The sequence below is a fragment of the Ostrea edulis genome, chromosome 2 (assembly GCF_947568905.1).
Source record: "Ostrea edulis chromosome 2, xbOstEdul1.1, whole genome shotgun sequence".
In the NCBI taxonomy this organism is placed as follows: Eukaryota; Metazoa; Mollusca; class Bivalvia; order Ostreida; family Ostreidae; genus Ostrea; species Ostrea edulis.
Window position 1 is genome coordinate 4,838,587 of NC_079165.1, and position 26,239 is coordinate 4,864,825.

The window sequence follows — 26,239 nt, forward strand, 5'->3', positions numbered from 1 at the left end:
AATACTAATTTTTTATACAAAATTTCGAAAAAATTAATTTAATATATTTTAAAGAATCGGTGTTTAACTTGGACAAATATATCAACCAAATTAATGAAGTACAACATTTGAACTAGTTCAAAGTCTGAACTACTTGTTTCATAAATTATAAAACTGAAATACACGTATAGGGGTATAAAAATAGACGATACATTGGATGAAACAAAAACTGTAATATCATGCAGAATTAGAACTTTTTGATTAGTGAATCCTTCCGCCACAAAATATAGTCCCTGCCAAACCCATTCAAAATTTGAATTGACAAAAAAAATATTCCGCTGCGGGATAGGTTTCAGTGATAGATGCCTAATATGTTTGTACCGATGGGATCAGTATTGAACCAAGTCTTAATTGTAGATAGCATTCTGTGCAGTTTGCATTTAAAAATCTCAGGAGCTAACTTCCTTAAGAAAAAGAAATAATGACTAGAGCAAAGCTCGTTGCAAAGCAACGAGAGGTCTTCCGTCGGAGCTGTGTGACATAAAAACCTTGAATTTGACCATATGTCCTTGGGTCAGTTCCTAATGCAGCCTCAGTTAACATGAAAATCTGTTATAAGTATGAAATATAAATGTTTCTTCATTACTTGATATGGCCAGGACAGGGTTTGTATTTTCTAAAAAGTGAACTTGACAATGTGACCATGGGTCAAGGCCAGGACATATTCTTTGATCATATGGAAACTTTTTATCAGTATTAATATAAAAAATTTGCCATTAGTAAGATATATTAAGACTCTAATCAATTTTTAATTTTTAGACCTTTAGAAATGGTGCAAATGACCTTACATCAAGAATATTCATGTTATGGTCATTAATAATCTTTATGTGAAGAATGAGCTTACGGTGTATTTTTAAAAGTTGTGGTCTGGGCACATTAGCACGGATAGACGGACTTGGCGATATCTCAACCTTTATTTGCTGGGACTATAATTAGTGTTCGGTAATATTGTTGTCTGTTCTTCCAGCTCGAAGAGACAGTCTCTTTTGTTAGATTGTCAGATATTAATGGGAAGGTTTTTATAAAAAGTAGTGTTTTATATTGTAGATGTCATAAAAACATTGCTTTTCCGTAAGGGACAATGAGCAATAACGGTGACGATTTTCCAATGAATTGCAATACCTGTTTTTGGACCGATAAAATGCTGAAAATTGTAACTGATGATGTTTTTCATCCTTGTGTGGAAATATGTAACATCATCCCTCCTCCCCTCGACAAAAATGGTTATCCTGCTTTCCCATAGCATCCACAGATACAGAGTAGGGAAGAGTGATCAGAGAGAGAGGACTAATATTAGTTTATTTCAGACCATACTTCGATGCTTCGAGTCAAAGCACCTTATCCTCCTGTTTTGTTTTTTTTTTGTGGTTTTTGTTGTTGTTTTTTTGAGTTCATCCTCGTGAGTGATTTTACAAAAGACGAATACAAGTGAAGTTTTTAGAAAGAAAATAATCAACTGTGACAGGAAGATAAGTACTGTAACGATATAAGTAGTTTGGCTACGCTGGCGATTCTGACTTCTCGTATGTAATTATGAAATAGTTTGAGAATTTAATATATATCATTGAAATGAAGCTATAAAGGTGTACTATGAATTTTTATCGTTAGGTGTTTAATAAATTTATACTACTCAAGTACATGCGTGTATGATCTCATTCCACGAATCCGTCTTTTGAGGTGCGCGTGTATGTGGGATTAAATTCTTTCAGCATTTAACTTTTCAGTCCCAATAAGGAAGAAAAAATTATTTAAATTTATGAAATTTATGGCTCAGGGCATACAATAAAGGTTTATAGCTGTTACCAATATTTTATCATACAACAAAATTATATAGCATAATATTCAGACTGAAGAGAATAATTCATCGAGTTTGAATTATTTATACATACAAATCAAATAAATTGCTCTCAAATCTTGAATATTTTGTTAAACTTTAATATCTATCTGCGTAAATACATGTAGGTATATTATGTACACAGTGCGCACAGAAGTCGCGTATGAATTTCACGCCAGGGGCACGTGCTGCAGTTACATAATTTGGACCAGGAGTTCTGAATCAATGTTTAATCAAAGTCATTGTTTTTAAACAATAAAACAACAAATCATTTGAAATGAGACTGGTCGGCCATGGGTTTCTGAATATTCTATATGCATGTTTAGATTTGGTTTAATCATGATTATAAACTATTGATTTCAAAACATGTTCAGAAATAAATTGTTATGTTTGTAAAATGTATCCATTTTCTTTTTCAAAACGAAAAATTTGAGTAAAGCTTGTGTGTTCAGTTAAAGTAGTGTGAAATCACAGATCGCTAGTCCAGCAGCGATGAAACTCCGATATTAAACACACATTCAATTAGACATGATTGAGAAACGAACTGTATATTAAATTGCAGATTTTAAAATTGATGCCTGACTCAATGCTCTAGAGTTTTGAATTTAAAACAAATCAAACGTAAGACCAGGGACGTATACACAAGTATATACATCCCCGGAAAGACTGAATTATTCGAAAAATCCAATATGATCAAAAACATAACATTCTGTGTTATATTTAGGACGACAATGTTTACTCTCTGTACATGCCCTGGTTCACACGCGATGGTTCCTCGAGGCGGTTACGTAATTGTAAACAAAAACAAACCCCGCGGTGTATGTAAGATGCGTGTAGTTAATGACTGAGTTATTCTATGCTTGAAGGTTTGTTTGTCACAAACGTAGAAGAGATAACCTTTTCCTCTTTTTTTCTTTGGAACGATTGTTTATATTAAAGCTACTATAATAATAAAAGAAGAAAGTTGTCGATAGAAGATTTTTAAAGGAACCATAGATCACGTTAAAACCTTATTTTAAAAGAATATTAGCATTTCATGAAGTCAGATTTATCAATTAAAGCAAGTTTATTTAAGTTATACGCATATTTTTTCCCCTTCACCTACCTAATGATACGGTTACCTGTTTGCGGGTCAAGCTTTTTACTCATATATAACACAATACTCGAGCAAAATATTATGTTTATGAGATCAATAAGATGTTAAAGAACAACTTTTCCAGCAAAAGCCATATCGAAATATTTACCGTTTTTTGAGTTATAAAGCGAAAAATTTGAAGATCCCTAATTTAAGGGGCCAGCCCCTTTTTAGGGATATCAAAAGAAAGCTCTTAACATTTTGCATAAATTTTGTTCTACACGTTTAAACAAAATATTTTTAGTTTAAAAGATACAAAGGAAAATATGTGTAATTTTTTGCTCCTTTAGGTGTCCTAATTTTTTAACCCTGTCAACCACCATTTCGAACGTTGTAATCAAAAAATAAAATACGATGTGCACAACTACAATGCTCCTACTTTTCATTTTCAATGCATTTTTTGCTCAAGCTTATACAGTCTTTGAGCCTTTGTCTGGAAACCAAAACCCCTAAAATTTCATTCAAAGGGGAATAACTCGTGAACAGAAGGGAATTGCTGATATGTAGTACATGATTATAAAATTGTTCTGTAAAGTTTATAAATCCTGAAAATTTGAGCAAAATCCATGCAGAAATGAGCGAGATATGAAGCTTCAAAGTTAGCGTCTAGGAAAAAGGAAAAAAAAAAGAATAATAAGAATAATCTTAACCAGCAGAATCAGTAGAAGGTCTTCCGTTGTTACGGAAGACTTTAATAATTTTAAAAAAAAGAAGAATCACGCTGAAGCGATTTTCTCATTGGCTCGGGTTTGAGGGGCTTATCACTGTGGCATTACAATGTATACCCAGCTAATAACGTCATAGACTACTACGAGACGTGACGTAGGTTAGAAGAATATGATGTCATAGCTAGTAAATCGACGACATCTACTATCATGACGTTGAGTTTTTGACATACCATACTAGTATTTCAATCAAGTGATCCGTGTCTATCCTTAAGTATCCGTTACATTTGCATTTGGAAGACCACAAGATTTCCACTGGTGAGCAATAAGCCTTTTCACGATAAATCTCGCACATGCGCACAAACGCTTCCGGACGGCAAACTACATTGTTTACATTGGTGACCTGATAACAACTATGTCAAAGCGGGAGACTTTAAACAAATTAAAAGTAAATTCGTTGCGAAAGCTTGCTACAGAGTATGGTATTGATGTCAGTAAGAAGAAAAAAGATCTCATACAGGAATTGCTAATATGCCAGACGTCAGCATCTGTTTTAACACCGATCATGCAGCAAGATTCGGCTGTAGGATCGTTGACACTACCCTTTCAGGACAGTTTATCACCTTTCAACGCAGTAGTTTATGACTCTTCAGACCACTGTTACATTCCGAAAATAACATTCTGTGATATTTACAGTTTTTTAATCGAAAGACCTTCACCATATGGGGGTACAGTAAAAAGTAAAAAAATTTCAAGGGCCTAGACAGAGCTGTTAAGCATTTCGAAGCTGGTGACGTCCAAAATATTAAGGTGTCACAGGTAAGGGATAAAGTAATATCATTGTGTAAATTTGTGTTTCCAGATAAAGGTTTCACACTATAAAATCTTAGTAACATCTTTAAACATGTATTTTACATGTTTTAAACTACATGTACATGTTTGTAATGAAAGAGCTATGTAGTCATGGTATTAAAGACAGTTTTAAAATGAAGATGGCATGTGAATATTTTTGGTGTAGTACTGAAGTCTTTTTAGTTTTATTTTTAGTGATGATCATTTGTACTTGTCTTTATATGCATAAAAATTATTAAAATTGTCAAATTGTGTTATCATAAAACTGTAGGAGTTGTAAACTTGGGTCTTTCAAATACTCTTTATTTGATTTTTAGATAAAATCCTCAATACTGTACATCAGAGCTAAGTGTCAGACTTCAATGAAGGAACATCACTACCAGTTGTACATTTGCATCTCTCGAAATGGACAGTCAGGGACAAGTATACATCATGGATATTGTCAATGTCCTGTGGGGTAAGCATTTTCAGTGTTACTATAAACATTTTTTTTACTTGTTCGATTTCTTCTTAAATATTGGTACAAATGTATATCATCTCAAATCTAGGACATGTGTATTTTCAAATTAGGCTGGGGCAGAGCTGTAGTCATATTGGAAGCTTACTCTTTGCATTGAGCCATGCCAAACCCCAGGAAAGCTGCACAAGTATGTCTTGCAAATGGGTGGTACCCACAGGAAGGTCTAACAAACCCAACGGTAAGTAGATTAGTAAGTAAGTAAATTTGAATTATAGTCTGACTATTTACAGATAACCAAATAAACATATGAACTTTGTAGCACTTTAACCGACTAGTAATAGAAAACCCACACAAACAGGTACACTAGAAACCTTGAGCCAAAGGAAGTCTAAAGAGGATAAGACAGACAGCGACACCAATGACACAGAGGATACTTCATTTGACCCTCGCCATACCACTCACAGAGACTTTGATTTAAATGCTACACTCCTTCAGTTGAGAAATTTGAAGGAAATTTTTCCAAGTACAGGTACATGAATAGTAATTGGCATTTATCTTGAAAACTTTCATTCTAAACATTTTTTTCTATTAATAAATATCAGCTAGTGTCTCAGTTAGGAAGGACAATGTAAAGAAAACCAACTGTCAATTACTTGAAAGACACAGTACAGACTTCGAAATTGTTTTCAGGTTCTATGATTTTAATTTTGCTAACAAAATGATATTTCAGGTATGAGTCATTTGTGGACCATCCCAGATGATGTCCCCATAGCTGAGAGGGAGATAGAGGTGGAAACATATGAAGATCCATTAGAAATGGCATCCAAAGCACTGATCTTGTCTAAGAAGAATTGTAAGAAAAAAAATGTAGAAATAACAATGTATAAATAATGAAAAAATATATATATCTACCATGGATATAAGATTCATTTATAAACATATCATTACAGTGACAATCCCAATTTCAATTGATGAAAATCTGAGCGCCTATGTAGAGAAAAGGACAAAAGGTCAACGATCATGTTCCCTCTGGAGAGAACTCCACAAAGGGAGAATCACGAGTTCTCTCTTTGGTGCCATTTTAAATGCTGGACCTAACCTTGTGGACCAAATTATTTACTATTATAAACATAAATTTACTATAATAATTCAGTATTTCAACTAACTTCTATTTTTACATATGAATTATAGTGCGTATTATTCTTTATATCAAAGATATCAAATACTTCCTCGTCCAGTCCAGTGGGGTGTAGACCATGAGAAAGAAGCAGTGAAAGACTACCTGACTCTGCAGAATACAGTCTCTGATGTGACAGTGGAGGCATCTGGGCTTACCATTTACCCATCTCATGCATTTTTAGGTGCAAGCAGTGATGGATGGGTAAATGATAAGTCCATGTCCATGGGAAATGAGAGAGGGGTGTTAGAGATTAAGTGCCCATACTCAATCTCTAATGAAGTAATTGTGGGAAAAGAGGTAATTTTTCATGGTATTAATGTCTTTCATTCTGTCAGTTTGTTAAAGTTATTATATATATAAATATATATATATTTACATTTTATTATTATTTATAGGTCCATGAACTAGCTGGGAAAGGGAGGTTTTGTTTGGAGGATACCCCAGAAGGACCAAGACTGAAACGAAATCATAAATACTACGTTCAGATTCAGGGTGAAATGGCAATAATGGGGTGTCCATGGGGTGATTTTGTTGTCTGGATGGCTGCCAAGGACAGCAACTGTTTTATAGAGAGAATTTACTTTGACTCTGAATTTTGTACACACATGATGCCAAAACTTGTTGAATTTTTTGTTCATCATATTTTGCCTTTTTATTCTGAAAATGAATTAGCTCACCTGAACTGAAGGCTAAAGCAAGCTTTTCTAATTGAAGGGTGTCCGGTATCTGTCTGGCTTGTGTATTCTGTTAACTTTTCACATTTTCAACTTAAAAATCTTCTTCTGAAGAACCACTGTGCGAGAAAAGATATAACCTTTATGAAAGCTTCATTACAGAGTGCAAACTTAAGTTCTCTCAAATCATAATCCCCGGCTTAATGCAGTACCACAACAGCCTTAAAGGGGATCAAAGTTATATATACCTTATGAATACACAGGAAGTATATTTAATAATCTCAAGAACAGCAAATTCATGATCAGTCAAAACAATATGGAAGCAATTTTAGTTAGTGTAGATTCAAGTTTCTTCATATAATGACCCCTGGGGGTAGTTTTAAACCACTTATATATATTCAAACTTTTCAATATAAATGTACTAATTTCTGCTTTTCTTTATAGAAAGTGCTCAGGTGAGCAACTGGTCTATGGGCCTGTTTTTATTTTAATTCAGAGTTCATGTCTTTAAATTTCTTTATACAGATTCCCAAAACTCCAGACAAATGCTCACCCCTAAAAAAGAAACCAAAACCACTGTCGACAGGGTGTATTTTAATTTGATGATGGCAAAAATAATGCAATTTTATAAGAAATATAACACGCATGTTACACACTATGTATGTAAAGTTTCAAGTACAGCAGCACATGAATTGTTGTCAAAAAAATTATTTCTGTACCTCTAAATGATAGAAAGGAAAGAAAATCAATCTGGATTTAAGTTATATTCATTTCTTTAATGCTTTGGCACATTGGTTAAAACACTTTGCTCATTTTAAAGTTTTTTCGTTACATGAATTCTAATTGATTCAAAAAATGCATCAATAATTTTCAGATATTTAAACAAATGTTCATAAACTGCATAATATGTACAAAATATATATCATAAAATTATACTAAATAAATGTATATTCATAAGATCAACATATTTAACACAAACATACAGTCAAAGACAAAAAAAAAATTGTCAGGATTTACAAGCATAAAATGATTTCCCTTCTTGAGAAAATTATACCAAGATACTGAAAGTCCTCTGTAACAAAATTGTGCAAAAAATGAGTCCTTTTCCCCTCTTCCTTTGTTTTGTTTTTTTAAAAATATGATAACAATTTTAACAGCATTACTTGCAGATCACTTAAAGATTAAAGAGTTGTTCCCCTTTAGACATCTCTCATAAGATGTATAAAAATACAAATCTTACTTTCTGTTATATTACTAATGATAGTAATGTTGATAGTACATGTATATAAAGGTCTGACAACACATTCCTTGAATATCTGTTTTGTAAACCTTTATAACATATAGAAAAATATTCATAATTATCAATATATCTTGTGATTTTTAAACTTTAAATTTTCTTTAAAAATAACACCACAAGTTGTGATATTGTCTTGTTAAAGTAGCAATACTTCCATGACAAATTCTTAGGAAAAATTATATACGTGTATATTATTGAGGAAATTGTCATCTGGCATCAATATACATGTATCTTAAATGATTATAATTATAGATACACTGTACTGGTATTCACTCCAAATAAAATTTGAAAAATTGACTTATGTTATACAATGTATAGTAATTGACAAATTAGTTATTTACCAGAGGAACATCAAAATGTGTTAGCCAACAAGCAACTTGAAACATTTTGGTCAAAAGAGGCTTAAGTGTAAGTGGCATAACACCATCAAAAATATAAAAAAAATTTAACTCTGCCTATGCTTCTCTCAACATGACTTCTCAAAGAAGCAATTTCTTGGGTTTCAAAAACTTCATCAGTAGAGAACTGTGGTGCACTTCCTCTAAATGGTGGAATATTTAACTTACATTTCTTTTTATTCAACACATCCCTAATGGTAAAACCTTTATCAGACATAACAATATCATTCTCCTCTTACAACTCAATTAAACCTGATGATATTGTAAGTTCTTTATCAGATGTTTTCCCAGGCCAGCCATCAGATACAAATGTTATGACACCAGATGGACTAATAGCTATCAAAAATTTTGCAGTGGTATGATGCAAGGTGAAGATAACGAACAGTGATCAATCTCATAACTCCTATAAGCAATACAAAATAGATAGTTGGGCAAACACGGACCCCTGGACACACCAGAGGTGGGATCAGGTGCGTAGGAGTAGTAAGCATCTCCTGTTGACCGGTCACACCCGCCGTGAGCCCTATATCCTGATCAGGTAAACGGAGTTATCCGCAGTGTGCCAAGAACGGCTTAACAATCGGTATGAAACACGTCAGACAGCATTTGACCCAATGCGAGGTTGTACGGACGAAGTAGATCGTTATAACGACCATAGAATTTGCGAAATGCTGACTTCAATCGAGACTTGAAATACCTGTATCATCAACTTGTTTGTCAGTATGATGCTTATGATTTGAAAATGTTTTACTTTGGTTGTCAAGACTGGATGGTTTCTGTATAAAAATTTCTGTACAATCAATGATAACTCGAACAGAAGGATATTTGGTTTTAAATGAAGATGGCATGGTTCTTTGAATAATGTCTCGAGATGGAAAAGGATTTAAACATTTTAATTCTTGCCAAAGTAGACAGATCCAGGTGGAAAAATATTTCAAAAAAGTACCCTCTGAAATTTGAAAGCGTTCAGCAATGTCACTGGTCAAGAGTCCAACCCTAAGTCTAATGAGAGCTGCAAACAGCTGATCAATCAAATCTAATGAACCCGCTGAAGCTCCCTTGCGGTCGGAAGACTTATCTGTGCTTGGTCCTGACCAATACTTCATTTTTTCTGCCTTTGGCCGTAGAAAACTAAAAGTGAGTGAAAATTTAAATGTCAGTACATGTACATGCACTTTCATTCAATCATGGGAGAAAATTAAGAAATTTGATATTGAAATCATTGTGGAAGCACTATTAAGTAATAAGCATACTTGAAAAGCCACATGGACACAGCAAATGAGGGAAGTCCAGTATAAAAGCGGGTCTTGTTATCATTCGCAATTCTCTGGAAACTCCATTTCTTTCTGGAGCTCTTTCACCTGTTGCTTCAATGATTCATTTTCTGTCAACAAAGGGTCTGTTTCACACTGCATACCTAAGAAAAAATTGCATACAGATTTTTTTTCTGGAAGAAACCAGCTTGCATTGAACATTATAAATAATGCATGTAAAACAAAATTAAATAAATACCGGTAATTTGAATATTGATTAATACACATATAAATGATTCAATGTTTTTTCATATATTCTGACACTGGTTTTAAATATTTCTACACTTGATGTTTATTAATTTTGTGCATGTGTTTCCATTAAAAAAAAAAAACGTTTTATCAGAACTAATTCAAAAGTATACTCATAAGAAGAGTACATGTTCTGAAAAAAAATATTAATTGTATACTTCAAACTAAGCTCTGAATAAATATATAAAAAATAAATAAAGAAATGTTTATTCGGTATATACATAAATACATACATATAATACCCAGGATAAACCATGAAAGCTCGAAAGCTTATTTCCAATGGGGTCCTTTATTGCACAGATTTTGGCGCGAGGGGATGATTTCAGTGGGAGGAAACCAGAGTACCCGAAGAAAACCCCCGTGTCTGAGCGGGTGACCACCTTACCCCCTCACATACAACCACTGCAGATCACGAGGATCTGACACAGCAGTGAGAAGTGAGAGCACTAACCACTGTGCTCCTATACACCCTATACGTCTGTACCTTTTTCTTCCAACATCATCAGTAGGCAAGTCATGCATGGCCTTTCTTGAACGGGTGGAGCATCTTCACTTGTTGATTCTATGTGACAGTAGCTGTGTGAAAACAGACTAAACCTGTGATGTTGCTGTAGAGTGTGCGTTTCTCTTTCCTCTTGCTCATTCAACTCCTGTTTTTAAGGAAAGATTCATATGTATATGATTGTTGTAAGAATAAAGGTTTATTAATGGAATAAAAAAAATTCTAATGCTGCTATACATCTATGTGAATTTCTGTGTAGATGCTGAAATAGGTGAAGATAACTAACAGTGGTTGATCTAAAAAAAAATCTACAAACAATACAAATCTGTGAAAAGGGCATCAAGCACGGACCTTCAGAAATTCCGTATTTAATACCGACATGTTCTCATTTATAAGCTACATATATATTATAGTTAGTCTAAGAATGTGTAAGATGCACTCACAATTACTTTTTTTTTTATACATGCACTCGTTAGTATTTACATGTATAAATAATAGAGTATACAAAGCACGTTAGGTAACAAATTTGATCGATGAATAGATTTCAATTAAAGAGGTCAACAAAGAATTTTTGACAGAACTCATTTATTCTAACAGGGATATGACTGAATTCCCCAGAAATCAGAGGAAAACTGGTCATGAAAAAGGGAGGAAAACACCTCACCCTACCTGGAAAAATATCATTTTCTGTCACTTTAGATCAAATCCAGAGTATTTCATTTTTTCGAAAATTGAGCAAATCAGAGGATTTCCTCTGAAAAGAGGAAAAATCACACCCCTGCCTAATGAGCCCTTTCGTCTCTAGATTAAGTACGTCCAATTGGAATAGTATGTAAATATATTTATAAAATCACCTGAAGTAAATTTCTTTTGCTGTGTCTGTCATTGCGGCCAGTCTTTGACTCCGAATGTGGCTTAACTTTGTAATCGAATAATGTTGGGCGATAGTTTTCGTCTGCAGGGTCGTCACTATACCATGACCCCACGAAATGTTCGGAACACACTCTGCTGTACTCATTAGGAGTCCAATCATCCCTATTTATGGCTCTAACCCAAGCTGATCTCTTCTTCCTGTCCTTAGGGAAACGGAAAAAAACCTCACATCTTTCACTTTCTCTTTACTTCCTTGTCTCTTTGAACACGCACTGTATAACCATATTTACGGTGGTAATGTAAACTTTGGAATGCCGTCCGGAAGCGTTGATACGCATGCGCTGAAAACAGGACCGCAGTTAACGTGAAAAGGCTTATGTATACACGGTCACGGGACACGTAACAAGGTAAGTGTCCATGACAACAAGATCATTTCTCAATGAAAGAAACCGTGAAAACAATGGCATGTAGTTGAGGGTAACATTGAAAATTTTCACCTCGAAAAAACCCATTGTCAACCGAGGCGACAATGGTTTCTTGAGGGGTGAAAAATTTCAATGCTACACTCGACTACATGCAATATTTCTTTTATTATACCGAATTTTATGTAAACAGCAAAGCAGACAGACTTACATCTGTTGACATTTTATCAATCACTGTCATGTTTTACACGCTCACACGACGTCGTCTAAAAATGCACGGCGAACCATACGTGCATAAATTTGACGAATGTGATAAATTTTATAATACCCGTTGTCAAGTAATGTTCCCGTTGCTAGAAACTATCATCCTGGCCATGGAGCGCGTGCTTTATATTCTCAGAGGGAAATATTATGTTTCTTTCAAATGCTTCTCGACCAATCAGACTCGAATAGTTTACAAGAAAGTATGATAATAACAAATGTTAACTATACCAACCAAGTTAAAATTGTAGAGGGGAAAGATATATGACGCTATGTTATCGTCAATTTTGATGAAATCAATACCATTTAGTCATTCTGGGGCAGATCAAGAAAATTTTCAAAGGGGGTATGACGCAAGTTCGTACCGTTTCCTCCCAAAAAGAAAGAGGGATTGATGAGCCAAAAATGGAAGAAATACACTATTTGTATAAAACGTTTAATCGAATGAGAGTGAGGGCGAGTGTCAACAATCCCCGTCACCTTGTGGCACAGAAGGCATGGATCCACGAAACGTCTCTAGTCACCAATGTCCGCGGCCGCAACCCTCGCCTCAACCCAAAAATACCCTCTGTTCTCCTTCTCCACTGTTCTCCAGGTGGGTTTTGCTATTTCTCTTTTTTCTCGTTGGAAGATCAGCAATACCCGTAATTTCCTTTAAATTGACTATTGTCGTGTCGTTTTCAATACATTTATTCTGCTTAAAAATTGCATTTTTAGTGCACTAATATAAAGTTTTGTATTTTATCAATCGCAATGTCATTGTAGTGGGCATTGTCTCTAAATTTCTACAGGAAAGATTATGCATTTTCCGGACTCCACTTTTGATGTCAATTTTTTTTTATTTCCAATGTTTCGTCTTTGGTATCTATAAAATTGTCAAGATAACTATTTCATCATGCATGAATACACCGCAGTTGTGAACAAGGGCCAATTATAATACGTCTATTTCAACGGCTAGAACTCCGACTGAAACGCATATAGATTGTAAATATAAGGGACAAAACACGAAGGTCTGAATCAGCAGCGCTTCACACCGGCATACTTTTCATGAATCGTGAAACACGTTGGCAAGAAGCGCTGCAGATCAGACCCTCCTGTATTTTACAAGTGTTATGTGTAATTTTGGGGAAATTTTATATAAAGCTTGTAAACTAAAATCAGAGGTCACAACATAAAGAGGTTTATCCTCAACATATCAATACACATGTCCTTTATGCTCTATTTTGTGCTTACAAATTGTTATTATAACTTATTGATGTCTTTTTCACTTATGTTATTATTGTAATATATGTTACATGTATTTGCAACCTATAAGCAGCACTGCTTTTGGAAATAAATAATACAAAATGAAATTTATTTCTTAAGTAACTCCCAACACTATAACTGACATGCGATTCCTGTCACAATGGATACTTGGATTTAATTTCATGCCATCTGCCTCCATAACCTTGCACTTGTACAATATCTCTGTCATCAATCAAATATTCTTTACTTCCCTGTGGGTCTGCAAAATACCCTAACATGAAGCACGTGATTCCTGTCTCCATGCATATAATTTCATCTTATAGAACTATCGTCTACGCATGGAAATCCTGCAGTCTTTACATCCTTATGCTTAACATAAATCCCCCTCGTGACATTTGATTGGTAGACAATACACCCCTACATATATTGATATTACGTTCTGTGATATGGAAGGCGTAGACTATACTTTAGCTTAAGATGATTGTCCTGCCCTGATGGAGTCTCGTGTCGTATAACGTGATATTCATTACGAGGTTCCCCGGTCTCCACGCACGAAATCTCACGCCATAACACAAAGGCACAAAACATACATATTACGTAAGATTTTTCTCAGTATGCATGATTTCTCTTGCTTTGACATTACCGAATTCATTTCCCAAAACATAAACCTTCCGATCTCATTAACGATGCATAACCGGTTATCTAAAACTTGGGTCATTTACATGTACTACAGCTATGCACAATGATCCTGCATATAAAAGTACAGCGAATAAAATTCATAATTCATCGACAAATATATAGCAGAAGCTGATGGTTCGACTATATTACAAAAGTGACACAATATATTGAAATCTACGGAAGCCCATTTTGGACCTATCAAAAAATATTTTTGAATTTGAAAAAACGAATTCCAGAATTCGTTATTACAGATTTAATTTGTTATTTCAAACTTTTAAATTCGTTATAACGGATTGAATTTGTTATAACAAATTTGTTGAATTTGTTATAACAAATTTCAAAATTTATATTAACGAATTAAATTTGAAAACACGAATTTTAGAAATGGTTATATCAAATTGTCAAATTCGATGTAACGATTTATGGAATCGTTAACATCAAACTAGTAAATAATTCATGATAAGTAATTGCAGAATTAATAAGAACGTAATAAATAATTTGAAATTATAGATTTTTCAATTCATTAAATCAGATTTTGATTCATTAAAACAAATTAATACAATTTGTTAAAACGAGTAGTTGATAAAATGTAGTCGGATGATGTCGCAAGATCAGGCACCTGATCCCACCTATGGTATATTTACGGGTCCGTGTTTGCCAATCTCTTAATTTTTTATTCTTTATAGGAGTTATGAAATTGATGACTGTTCGTTATCTTCACCTTTTCATCAGTACAAGTATTTAAAAATTTGTTGTAACGAATTATGCAATTTGATATAACGAATTTCAGAATTCGGTATTTCAAATTGAATTCGTTATTTCAAATTTTGAAATCCGTTATTACGAAGTTTATAAATTCATTACAACGAATTAAATCCGTTAAAACGAATTTTAATGTTTGAAATAACGAATTAAAATCGAAATAACGAATTCGTTATTTCAAATTAGAAATATATTTTTGATTGGTCCTAAATGGGCTTCCGTAGAAATACTATAACTAGGTCGTTACAATAAATCTTCCGTGTTCTCTCATTATTGTTGCTATGAGAGATACATGTACGGAAGCCCATTTAAGACCTTTCTAAAACATTTTTGAAATAACGAATTCCAGAATTTGTCATTACAGATTTAATTTGTTATTTCAAACTTTTAAATTCGTTAACAGATTTAATTTGTTATTACAAATTTGTAGAATTTGTTATAACAAATTTCAAAATTTATATTAACGAATAAAATTTGAAAACTCAAATTTTAAAAATTATTATACATGTATCAAATTGTCAAATTCGATATAACGATTTATAAAATTGTTGATATCATATCAGTAAGTAGTTCATGATAACGAATTGCAGAATTAGTAAGAATAAATTAAATAATTTGAAATTATAGATTTTTCAATTCATTAAATCGGATTTTTATTCATTAAAACAAGTTAATTTCTATTTGTTAAAACAAGTAGTTAATAAAATGTAATTGGATGAAGATGTTGCAAGATCAGGCTGCTGATCTGCGTGAAGACCTCTGGTATATTCATGGGTCCGTGTTTGCCCAACTCTTAATTTTATATTCTTTACAGGAGTTATGAGATTGATCACTGTTCGTTATCTTCACCTTTTCATCAGTACAAGTTTTCAAAAATTTGTTGTAACGAATTATGCAATTTGATATAATGAATTTCGAAATTCGCTATTTCAAATAATTATTGACTTCGTTATTTCAAATTCTGAAATCCGTTATTACGAAGTTTACAAATTCGTTATAACGAATTCAATCCGTTATAACGAATTTTAATGTTTGAAATAACGATTAAAATCAAAATAACGAATTCTGAAATTCGTTATTTGAGATTAGAAATATATTTTTGATTGGTCCTAAATGGGCTTCCGTATACATGTACACTGTACCATTAACTTTATGTCATCGAAAGGAATAGTGTAACTTTTGAGGATAGGGGTGTTATAAAAGCTACTATGCAATATGTACACCAATATTTCATGTTCTGTGATAATCAGTCAACAATCCAAGATCATATTTTTGATAAATGTTTAGGAATATGTTATAAAATCAGAATAAAATTACACAACATAAACAGTTCTTCGATGAATGTAAATGAATTCCATCTAAGTATTTAGAAGACGGCAAGTGAAAATATGAATGCTTGAGAAGACGTCCAAAGAACTCCCTCATATACATGTAGTATGATGTAAAATTTTGAAACTTGTATATTCTGACCTCACACTTTCTCGGAGCCTCGATTTCAACAAACTTGAATATAATGTATAGAATGTACTTATTTTTCACGCAGCTCTTATTATTTCTGACCTATAGCTAGCGATATTAAATTATCTCCCCTATTCTGTTTCCTAAACTTTGGAATGTCTTGTGGTCCTATACCTCATCCAATTTGAATTCTGTTTCAAAATGCTAATAATATATAAAAAAAAATTTTATTTCCGACTTCAAAGTAGCGGAGGATGCTGAGGAAATGATTCAATTGGCTTCACAAAAATTGATTCAAAATGAATTCAATTAAAATACACTCACTTACTTTGAAAAAAGCAATTGAAACAATATTGGTATATTTTCAGTTACACAGTCAGTTTGGGACATAGTACGGAGTCATCCAGGGTGTGAACTGGAAATTCGTAATGGATAAGGCGACTGAATGGTTCAGTATTGGGTCTCAAACTGCACGTGTAACAAGTATGTCCCGCTGAGGACCTCTTCAATATCTTTTTTTTTTCTAAAGATTTAACCAGTATATTGAATGAAATATAACATTTTATTCCATTCACCCCAAATTGACTGTGTAACGAATTTATCCCGCTGAAGACCTTTTGAACATGTTTTTCTTTTTAAAATTTCATTAATATGTTTAATGAAATATCAAATTCTATTCCATTCATCCCAAACTGAGTGTATAACGAAATTATCCCCCTAAAGACATTTTCTTTATATTTATTTTTTCAGATTTCATGAACATATTTAATAAAATATCAAACTTCATTCCATTCATCCGAAACTGACTATTTAACGAATTTATTCCCTGAAGACCGTTTCAATATCTTTTTTAAAAAGATTTCATTAACATATATATTAAAGTATTAGATCTTAATCCATTCACGCGGAACTAGCGTCTACGTAGAAACGTCCCAACTCTTCATTCAATTGCACCTCATCGAAATATTCAAATGCTCAATCCTGATTTTTATCGTTTAAGATACGATAAGCTTTATTTCAAGTCGACATGTCATAAAAACATTGTGAGGTTTTAAGTACCGAAGCAATTAAATGTTTGCCGATTTGTTCTTGTTCTTAATTAAATTGTGTTGGTGGAATTCACTTTCAGTATTTTTTTCTTGACTTCTAAATTCGGTCGTCTGAGCAAACTGTTTAATCGCCACCATCTTTTGTTTACAGTAATGATGCTTGGAGCATAAGCGCGTGCCCAATGTTTAACATACCCTAGAGCGTCATATGAGTTGCTTTTATCCAATCAATTATCTACCAATCTGTCTGAAGCGGGGAAAAGATTTATTCTGCGGTAGTATGTGTTGTGATTTATGATAGGTACAAAGATTTAGCATTTCATGCAATTTTACCCCCAACAAGGAGAATTTTGAATGCAAATCTTTTTAATAATATGATTTTTTCCTGCACTGAATTGTTCTGAATTCATATCTTGACGAATAAATAACAATTTAGATGTAATTTGGAGCTATTCATGAAATACAAATTCTTATTTTCTTTTGAACACAAAACAAATACTGGTTACATAACCATAGATATCAGAGAACTTTCATTCAAAACAAGAAGAATAGTAACAAATGCATGTTATAGGGTCAAAGGGGTTACAGAAACTCTTTCTTGTAGAAATGTCCCTTCATATGTTAGGACAAAAACTACCATCATAAATACATTCGCAATGCGTCAAATTTTGAAATTATGAACGACCGTTCATTTTCAAAAGCTTTTGATACTGTATGGAGACCAGCTCTTTTGTATAACATTTTAAAAAAGGGAATTGGTGGAAAAATTTTCAATATTATAAAACATATGTACTCTACTACAAAATGTGCTGTAAGACAGGGAAATTTATGTAGTAACTTTTTTAATACTACATTAGGAGTTAAACAGGGGGACAATTTTAGTCCTACTTTATTTAATATTTTTGTTGATGACTTTGAAAATTACTTTGATAAAGTAGTAACTTATCCTGTATCTTTAGGTGATATAACTTTTAATCACATATTTTTTGCTGATGATCTTGTTTTATTATCAGAGTCAGCTGAAGGCCTCCAAAATTGTATAGACACTCTTTCAAAATATTGTATAGAATGGAAGTTGCATGTAAACTTAGAAAAAACAAAGGTTATGGTTTGTTCTACCAGGAAAACAAAGATCAATTATGGATTTTATTATAACAATTCTACTATAGATGTAACTGATAAGTACAAATAACTTGGTATAATTTTACAATCAAATGGCAATTTAAAACATGCCTGTGAGGATCTTGCTGCTAGAGCCAGAAAAGCTTACTTTGCCTTGAAGCGTAAACTACCTTTTGGCTCTGATCTCTCACCAAACTTGTGGTTAAAACTATATGAATCAATTATTGTCCCAATTTTAACATACTCCTCAGAAATTTGGATCTCTGACTTTAATGCAAACCCCAATAATTTTGATAAAACTCCTTTTGAAAAAATTCAGAATTTTATCTTGAAAAACATCTTAGGTGTACATAATAAAGCATCAAACTTGGCAACAAAAATGGAATTAGGTGTTCTCCCTATTCATGCCAAAATATACCAGCTTGCTATTAAATACTATTCTAGATTGGAAAATTTAGCAAAATCTAATGATAATCACAATGTTTTACTAAGGAATGCTTACTTGGAAGATGTACACTTGGCTAGTGAAAATAAAAAATGCTGGCAAACTTGTATAAAATCAATACAAAATATGTTAAATGTTAACGTTGACACTGAATGTAAAATGTTTATTCCTAAACTTAAAAAATTCTTTGAAAATAAATTCTTTTCTGAACTTCAACATATTAACAACACTCAAAGTGGTAAGCTCTCATTTTATAGTACATTATTCAACCATGATGTTATGAAACTAGAAGTCCAACCATATTTATGTCTTCCACTTCCTAAGAATTTAGTTTCTTATCTTACCAAATTAAGAATAAGTGCACATAAGTTGTATGTAGAAACAGGTCGATATTGTAATCCTGTCATTCCTAGAGAAAATATATTTTGTTTTCATTGTCAAACTATTGTTGAAGATGAAAAACATTTTTTACTTGATTGTCCGGTGTATGAACATATTAGAAAAATGCATTCAAAACTACTAGATATTAATACCTTATTTTGTTTACTAAATCCACATAACCTTGTATCTACAAAACAAACCTGTGTATACATCAGAGACTGTTTTAATGTTAGAAATAAGTTTTCAACAGTTTGATATTTTTTAATGTATCAATATATATGTGTATCTATGTATGGCTAACAACACATTCTTATATAATGTGCTTTAGTGCCAATAAATAATTGAATTGAATTGGATTGAATTGAATTTTGTCATTGGCATGACGGATTACAATTGCATTCGTAAAATCATTATATAACTTTCAATGAAAATTTTCACCCCTCGAGAAAACCTTGTCAACCCCAGCTACGCCTCGGTTAAAAAATATGGGTTTTTGGGGTGAAAATTTTCAATATTACCCTTAACTACGTGCAATATTGCTACATTATAAATGAAAAAATGTGTTGGAATAAAATATGAAGTTAAATACCTTCTATTTTGTTTTGTTTTTATGTAAACATCAAAATGAAAAATTGACATAAATCAAATTGTTACTATTTAGAGAGCAAAAAGGGATAAGTAGAAGCGGCACAACTGATTTGCCAGTACTACATGTAGGTAACAATAAATGAACAAGAGGCCCATGGACCACATCGCTCACCTGAGTCGCTTTGACCCTGCCAATGTTCAGCTGTTGTGATTTTTAAAACATATTTTTTATCAATCTTTATCCCATAAAATTTGACACCATATTGCGGCCCCAACCTAGCCCAAAAGGACCACAACATAACTGAAAATGAATTCACATAACACAGAGATGCGTCAGCACCAATATGACTAACATTCTCTTGCTGTTCTGGATAAGATCAAGGTCATAGATGATGGTATGGTATGAAGACCTTGCCATGAAAAATTTATGTACAGAATATGGAAGCTCTATATTAAACAGTTCAGAAAATATTTTAAAAATAGGTAAGATTTTTATTGAAAGTAGGTCAAACTTAAACGTCAAAGTCACAACACCAAAGTATATCAAGGTCTTGCCATAAGGAATCTATATATAAAATATAAAAGCTTTACCTTAAATAGTTCAGGAGATATTGACTAGGTCAGAGATTTGAAAAGTATGTCCAACTCTAAGGTCAAGGTTATAAGATTAAACTTCACAAAATGATAAGGTCTTACCATAAAGAACCTTTATACAAAACATAAAAGCCCTACCTTAAATAGTTCAGGCCAAACCCCAAGGTCAAAAGATAGAAAATTATTGTGTACATGGTCTTCTCATAAAAAAATATAAGTATACAAAATATGAAAGCCCCTCTCAGAATAGTTTCAAATATATCTAATAGGTTATGTGTTCTTAAAAGTAGGTCAAACTCCGAGTTGATGCTCAAATATCATTATATACACAAGATATGAAAGATCTACCTTAAATATTTCAGGACATATTGTATAGGTCAGATTTCTTAAAAAGTAGGTAAAACTTACAGGTCAAGGTCACAAGACCACGCATCATTGCATGCATCACAGGCTCTTTAAACCACAGCGGGTAATAGATGACATTCCTTCCGAAACATGCCGCCAGTTCCTCAAACTCAAATTTACTAACAAAGGATGAGATGGCGTCAACATAGGCAACATTCTTCGTCATAAAAATGTTCCGTTTTGTATTCCAACATATTTCAGGTTTACGTTTACATCCTTTATTTCATATAAATATACTTCTACTATTGTATCCAAACTTTTAATTACAAACTTTGTGCTAAGATATATACTATCTCATACTTAATCCGCCTACGTGTTCTTGTCTCCATAAAAACTCTTACAAAGATACATTGCTGAATGGAGTAAATGTTTTACCAAGGTCTTCCAACAGTTTGTTGGAATCCAATGAGCACGAATTGTGTTCCTTTGTTAACTGCCTATTTTTATATTCTTATGAAGCAGAATTTATTCAAAAACTTCTACCTGAGATGAAATAATCTCTTTCTGTGACATTCAATTCGACATTTACACGTATTGATGACGTTTATCTATTAACAACAATAATTTTCATTCATATGTCTATTCGATATATCCCAGTAAACTCGAAATAAAAGACACCATAGAATTGTCCACTTCTGTTTTACACTTAAATATGTTATTGAAAGTAGATATTAACCACAAACTAACAACTCAACTTCATAACAAAGGGGATGATTTCAGCTTCTCCATCGTCAACTTCCCGTATTTAATTAGCAATGTTCCATTATCTCTAGCATATTGTGTGGATATATCTCAACTGATTCGATGCGCAAGATCTTGTTCTGCGTATGATCAGTTTTTAAATTAAAGCAGACAACTGACAATTAATTTTATTGTGCAGCAGTTTCAACAGTCTCGTTTAAAATCAGCATTTCGCAAATTCTATGGTCGTTATAACGACTTAGCTTGCCAATACAATCCATCAGTGGGTCAAATGATGTCTGACGTGTTTCATACCGATTGTTAGACCGTTCTTGCTACAATGATTTTGACTACGGATAACTCCGTTTACCTGATCAGGATATAGGGCTCACGGCGGGTGTGACCGGTCAACAGGGAATGCTCACTCCTCCTAGGCACATGATCTCACCTCTGGTATATCCAGGGGTCCGTGTTTGCCCAACTATCTATTCTGTATTGCGTTATAGGAGTTATGAGATTGATCACTGTTCGTTATCTCCACCTTTCATTGATCACTGTTTGTTATCTTCACCCTTCATAAAAGGTCTTTCCGTAAAAAAAAATGTATATACAAAATATGAAAGCCGTAGTTAAACAGAGATATTTCAAAACTTTTTACCTATATATCAGCATATAAAACATCGATCGTCTATTGTGGCTCCACCCTACCCCTGGGGCCATGATTTGGACAAACTTGAATCTGCACCATGTCAGGAAGCTTTCATGTAAATTTAAACTTTTCTCGCCTATTGGTTCTTGATAAAAAGATTTTTAAATAACCCCATCTTATTTTTGCATTTTCGTGATTACAGATGTTTCTCTCCTCGGAGAAGAGCATTGCCCTTCATTGAAAAAAAACAACAACTAGAATTTCCTTCACTCAAGGATAATCTGTACCAAGTTTGATTGAAATTGGCCTATTAGTTCTAGAGAAGATGAAAATGTGGTGAAAAGTTTACGGACAGACGAATAGACAGACGGACAATGGGTGATAAGAATAGCTCAATAGCTCACTTGAACTTATAGTTAATATGTTATCCGGAACTATTTTGTCTGTCAAATGGTATCATCACATGATATCACATAGTAACAAGGGGAATCACTCTAACCTTTGCCTTAATGGAATAACAACTTGTCGGGTCTTGGGGAACGGGGCCTCGAGTTTTTTTTTTTTTTGGTTTTTTTTTTGCCACTTGTCGGAAAGGCCGGAGAATGTGCGATTGGATCTGCCCCAGTATTTGTAATATTTACTGATTAATTGAATAATCAAATATTAAATGCATTCAGAAAAATCCAGATTTTCTCGCTCAATATTTGATTTGAGGTGAATTTATTTATCTAAAAAATGTGCAGTATTATGAGCACCGTATGGATATATGACAGCTTGCATTTATTGATTATTTAAGCCACTGCGTATAGAATATCTAAATCAAACCAAGATAAAAATCAAAACAAATCACCCCAAAAAGAACAGACAAAATCAAATATGATATGTAGATTAATGACAGGATACGAATGACGTTATACGTAAACTAGTGAATTTTGTTATATCAGGTGAACCGAAGAATATTAGATATCATTTGTCAATATACAGGAATCTGTGACTTCTCACATCTAGTCACTGTCATATTTATAATCATGTATGATATAAACAAATAACAATCCTGGATAGCATGTCAGCATGTGAGAGTAAAATAACAATCCACACCTGTAAACAAAGCATTCTGACTTTGCAATGGACTCCCTTGGTTACAGCCAATCAGGTTGCAGCAGTTTAGCCAGCCACAACATTAAACACATGCTTAGGTAATGACGAATAAAAATCGATTATATCTAAAAACAGCGTATTTTTAAGAAATTACATTTAAAATACCGGCTTGAGAAATCAGAAGTTAGAAAAAAATATTTGAAACTCTTAAAATCTTAGAGAAAACTAATATACTTCAATTCTTGACAAAGATAATACAAATCTGAATCAACTCTGTAGATAGTTTTATAGTATATTAAGTGCGAGAAAACGTGTCTTCATACATTGAGAAATCTTACAAAATTAAGACTACTGTCACAAACACATTTTCCCAGTAATAATTAAGAGTTCTTGAACCGTGAATACGAATGAAATTCTATGACAGTGTTACAAAACTACCACGTGTAGGACTAGGAAATTCTATACCTGCATTCAATACTGCATGATCAATATAGATAGTGACTGTCTGGTACTGGAAGAGGAAGTTTAATGTTTTCATAGGAATAACGAGGCTATCCTGAGAAATAGCTGGCCGGTCTAGACAGTTAAAAACACATATCAGGTAAATATTGATATTAAGTAAAAATCTACATTTATCTCTTCCATATGGTGTTATTTGGGACATGTTTATAGTAAATGTAAGTCATTCGAGAAATAATGAAAAAAGTCGTTGGTTATGTAATAATTGTCGCCGATTTTTAAGACATAACGAATATAATAAGATACAACGAAAAGGTCAACACTAAAGAATAATATATTTATACATAATAAAAATAAGAACTTCCTGTTTTTCCATTATTGTTGTATGTATGTATGTTACGTCACTTCCGGTTATTATGTCTTAATCGTTTTTTCTGTCTGAATAATCTAGAGACTGTAATGAGAGGCAAATATTTTACAATCTTTGCTCATTAGTTGTTTTCATATCTATTTTACAAAATGAAGACGCTCAGCAAACTTCGTATATTGTTGTGAACAAGAACGTAACGTTCTTGGGTTGAAGAAGAACTGGTAACTGCATGTAGCTCGCAAGAGTTGTGAAACCTTTATTTAATATCTTATTGTTGTGAATGACAAAACTGTCAAGTATTGTAATAATTATTTTTTGACAAGGTATTCTGATACATGACGATCGACAAATTTCTTAAAGATTACGAAATAGCAGTATCAACATAGGACTGGGTTTACAATGGGTGCCTTTATTTTTAGTTATCAAAATTGTGTAGCTTTAAATAGGCGTCATAAGGTTATCTCTATCATATATATCGAGGGTGAATGTACCTACACATTCAATTCAATGCTGCCACCCAATCTGTGGTTAGATCTACGTTATGTTTAGCGTGTTGCAAAACTATACATGTAGTTATGGATGACTAGTCAACAACCGCATGAAAACCATTCGTTGTTTTTAAATATAGAAACGTAATTCGAATTGTTGTTGGAGTGTGTTTTTGGACCGAGGAAAGTGCAATATCTTTTTAAAAGATAGGAAATCTACATTCATCAATAATTCTGTTTTCAGGCTGGTAAGTGTAAATCTGTTCTGGGGCAAACCAGTAGATTTTCTATTGTAATATTTTCAAACCTTTGTTTGTTTTCTGTTCTTTCCGAGGCGTGAATCAAATTTGCATTCCGTTCTTTCCACGGTGCGACACTAATTGTTATTCAGAATATGTTCTCTCCAGAGTGCAATCTAAGATACGGTGAAACACTGGAGGCATAACATAAAAACAATGTATATCGACGGAGTTATAAAATAATATCTTGTTTCATTTTTAGGTGAAATAAATCGCAAAAGTGACCCAATCCTATAAGTCTGCGTCCGTTGTTAACAACTAATCATTTCAAAATTGAAACTAAATAGATATTTAGAAAGAACAGATAACCCTTTATTAAATTGTAATATTCACACATGGTACATGGATGGGGCCAAAAGGTCATTGTGATTAAATGTATGCTAAAATAGCTCTAGCAACTTTATTGTTATTTCGGATTTCAAACATTTCGGTTGAGCATCACTGAAGACATTATTTGTCGAAATGCGCATCTGGTACATCAAAATTAGTACCGTATAAGTTTTACATTATGACCCCTGGTTCGAGGCCTCTGCTGGTGGACTGTTAGTCCCCGAGGGTCTCTACAGCCCAGTAGCTAAGTACTTCGTTACTGGCTTGAAAAAACGGATGTATATTTAATTGCTGTGATAAAATTTAGAAATTCATTTCAAAATTAAGGATGATACCCCTCATGCATAGCTCTTATCCTTAGACGAATTTGACTCCACTTTTTGCACTCTGTTTTTCCCTAAAATAGCTCTAGCAAGTTTATTTTTATTTCGGATTCCAAAATTTCCGCTTCAGCATCGCTGAAGAGACATTATTTGTCGAAATGCGCATCTGGTGCCTCAAAATTGGTATCGTATAAGTCTTACATTATGACCCCTGGGTCGAGGACTGTTAGTTCCCAAGGGTCTCTACAGCCCAGTAGCTAAGTACTTCGTTACTGACTTGAAAATACGTATGTATATTCAATTGCTGTGATAAAATTTAGAAATTTATTTCAAAATTAAGGATTATTTCCCTCATGTATAGCTCTTAGCCTTACACGAATTTGATTCCACTTTTTTGCACTCTGTTTTCCCCTAATATATATATATATATATATATATATATATATATATATATATATATATATATATATATATATATAAAAGCACTGAAAAGGCCACGACACTGTTGGTTATTTAAAACTCAAATTTTCGACGCAACCCGCGTCTTTATCAAGAGACATAAATTACATAAACAAATAACACACAAAAACGACAAGTATCGATAAACTACATTGGTGAGAAGAGTGATACACTATTGTACTGAGTGATAAAAATGGTGGTG

At 33.1% G+C, this 26,239-nt stretch overlaps 3 protein-coding genes across 4 annotated transcripts in view; 2 read left to right on the top strand and 1 right to left on the bottom strand.

The window, feature by feature from the left end:
* The first annotated feature begins 4,555 nt into the window (after positions 1–4,555).
* LOC125680430 (uncharacterized) lies at positions 4,556–8,433 on the top strand. 2 transcript variants are annotated; one of them, XM_048920030.2, is made up of 6 exons: positions 4,556–4,982; positions 5,096–5,223; positions 5,344–5,514; positions 5,716–5,838; positions 5,936–6,462; positions 6,561–8,433. In XM_048920030.2, exons 5-6 carry the CDS (start codon positions 6,166–6,168, stop codon positions 6,849–6,851), a joined length of 588 nt encoding a protein of 195 aa, XP_048775987.2. In that variant the 5' UTR covers positions 4,556–4,982; positions 5,096–5,223; positions 5,344–5,514; positions 5,716–5,838; positions 5,936–6,165; the 3' UTR covers positions 6,852–8,433. The 2 variants fall into 2 exon arrangements, with proteins under 2 accessions (XP_048775987.2, XP_048775986.2); XM_048920029.2 differs by lacking the exon at positions 6,561–8,433 and having other exon boundaries at positions 5,936–6,151.
* A 1,092-nt stretch (positions 8,434–9,525) lies between these two features.
* LOC125680422 (peroxynitrite isomerase THAP4-like) lies at positions 9,526–11,716 on the bottom strand (the record flags this gene model as incomplete). Its single annotated transcript, XM_056156640.1, has 4 exons — positions 9,526–9,665; positions 9,788–9,951; positions 10,581–10,746; positions 11,453–11,716. Coding segments are annotated over 3 exons (534 nt in total), but the record flags the coding sequence as incomplete, so codon positions are not given.
* A 117-nt stretch (positions 11,717–11,833) lies between these two features.
* Positions 11,834–26,239, top strand: part of LOC125680424 (tetraspanin-9-like) — a 38,411-nt gene continuing 24,005 nt past the window's right edge. Inside the window, exon 1 of the mRNA XM_048920016.2 lies at positions 11,834–11,878. The gene's annotated coding sequence lies outside the window, so the exon portion shown is untranslated. The remainder of the gene's footprint in view (positions 11,879–26,239) is intronic.

Coding starts and splice junctions, on each gene's coding strand:
- LOC125680430 (XM_048920029.2), top strand. CDS start 4,888: ATGAAGGAACATCACTACCAGTTGTACATTTGCATCTCTCGAAATGGA. Junction 4,983..5,095: donor TATTGTCAATGTCCTGTGGG/GTAAGCATTTTC, acceptor TTTTCAAATTAG/GCTGGGGCAGAGCTGTAGTC. Junction 5,839..5,935: donor GATCTTGTCTAAGAAGAATT/GTAAGAAAAAAA, acceptor ATATCATTACAG/TGACAATCCCAATTTCAATT.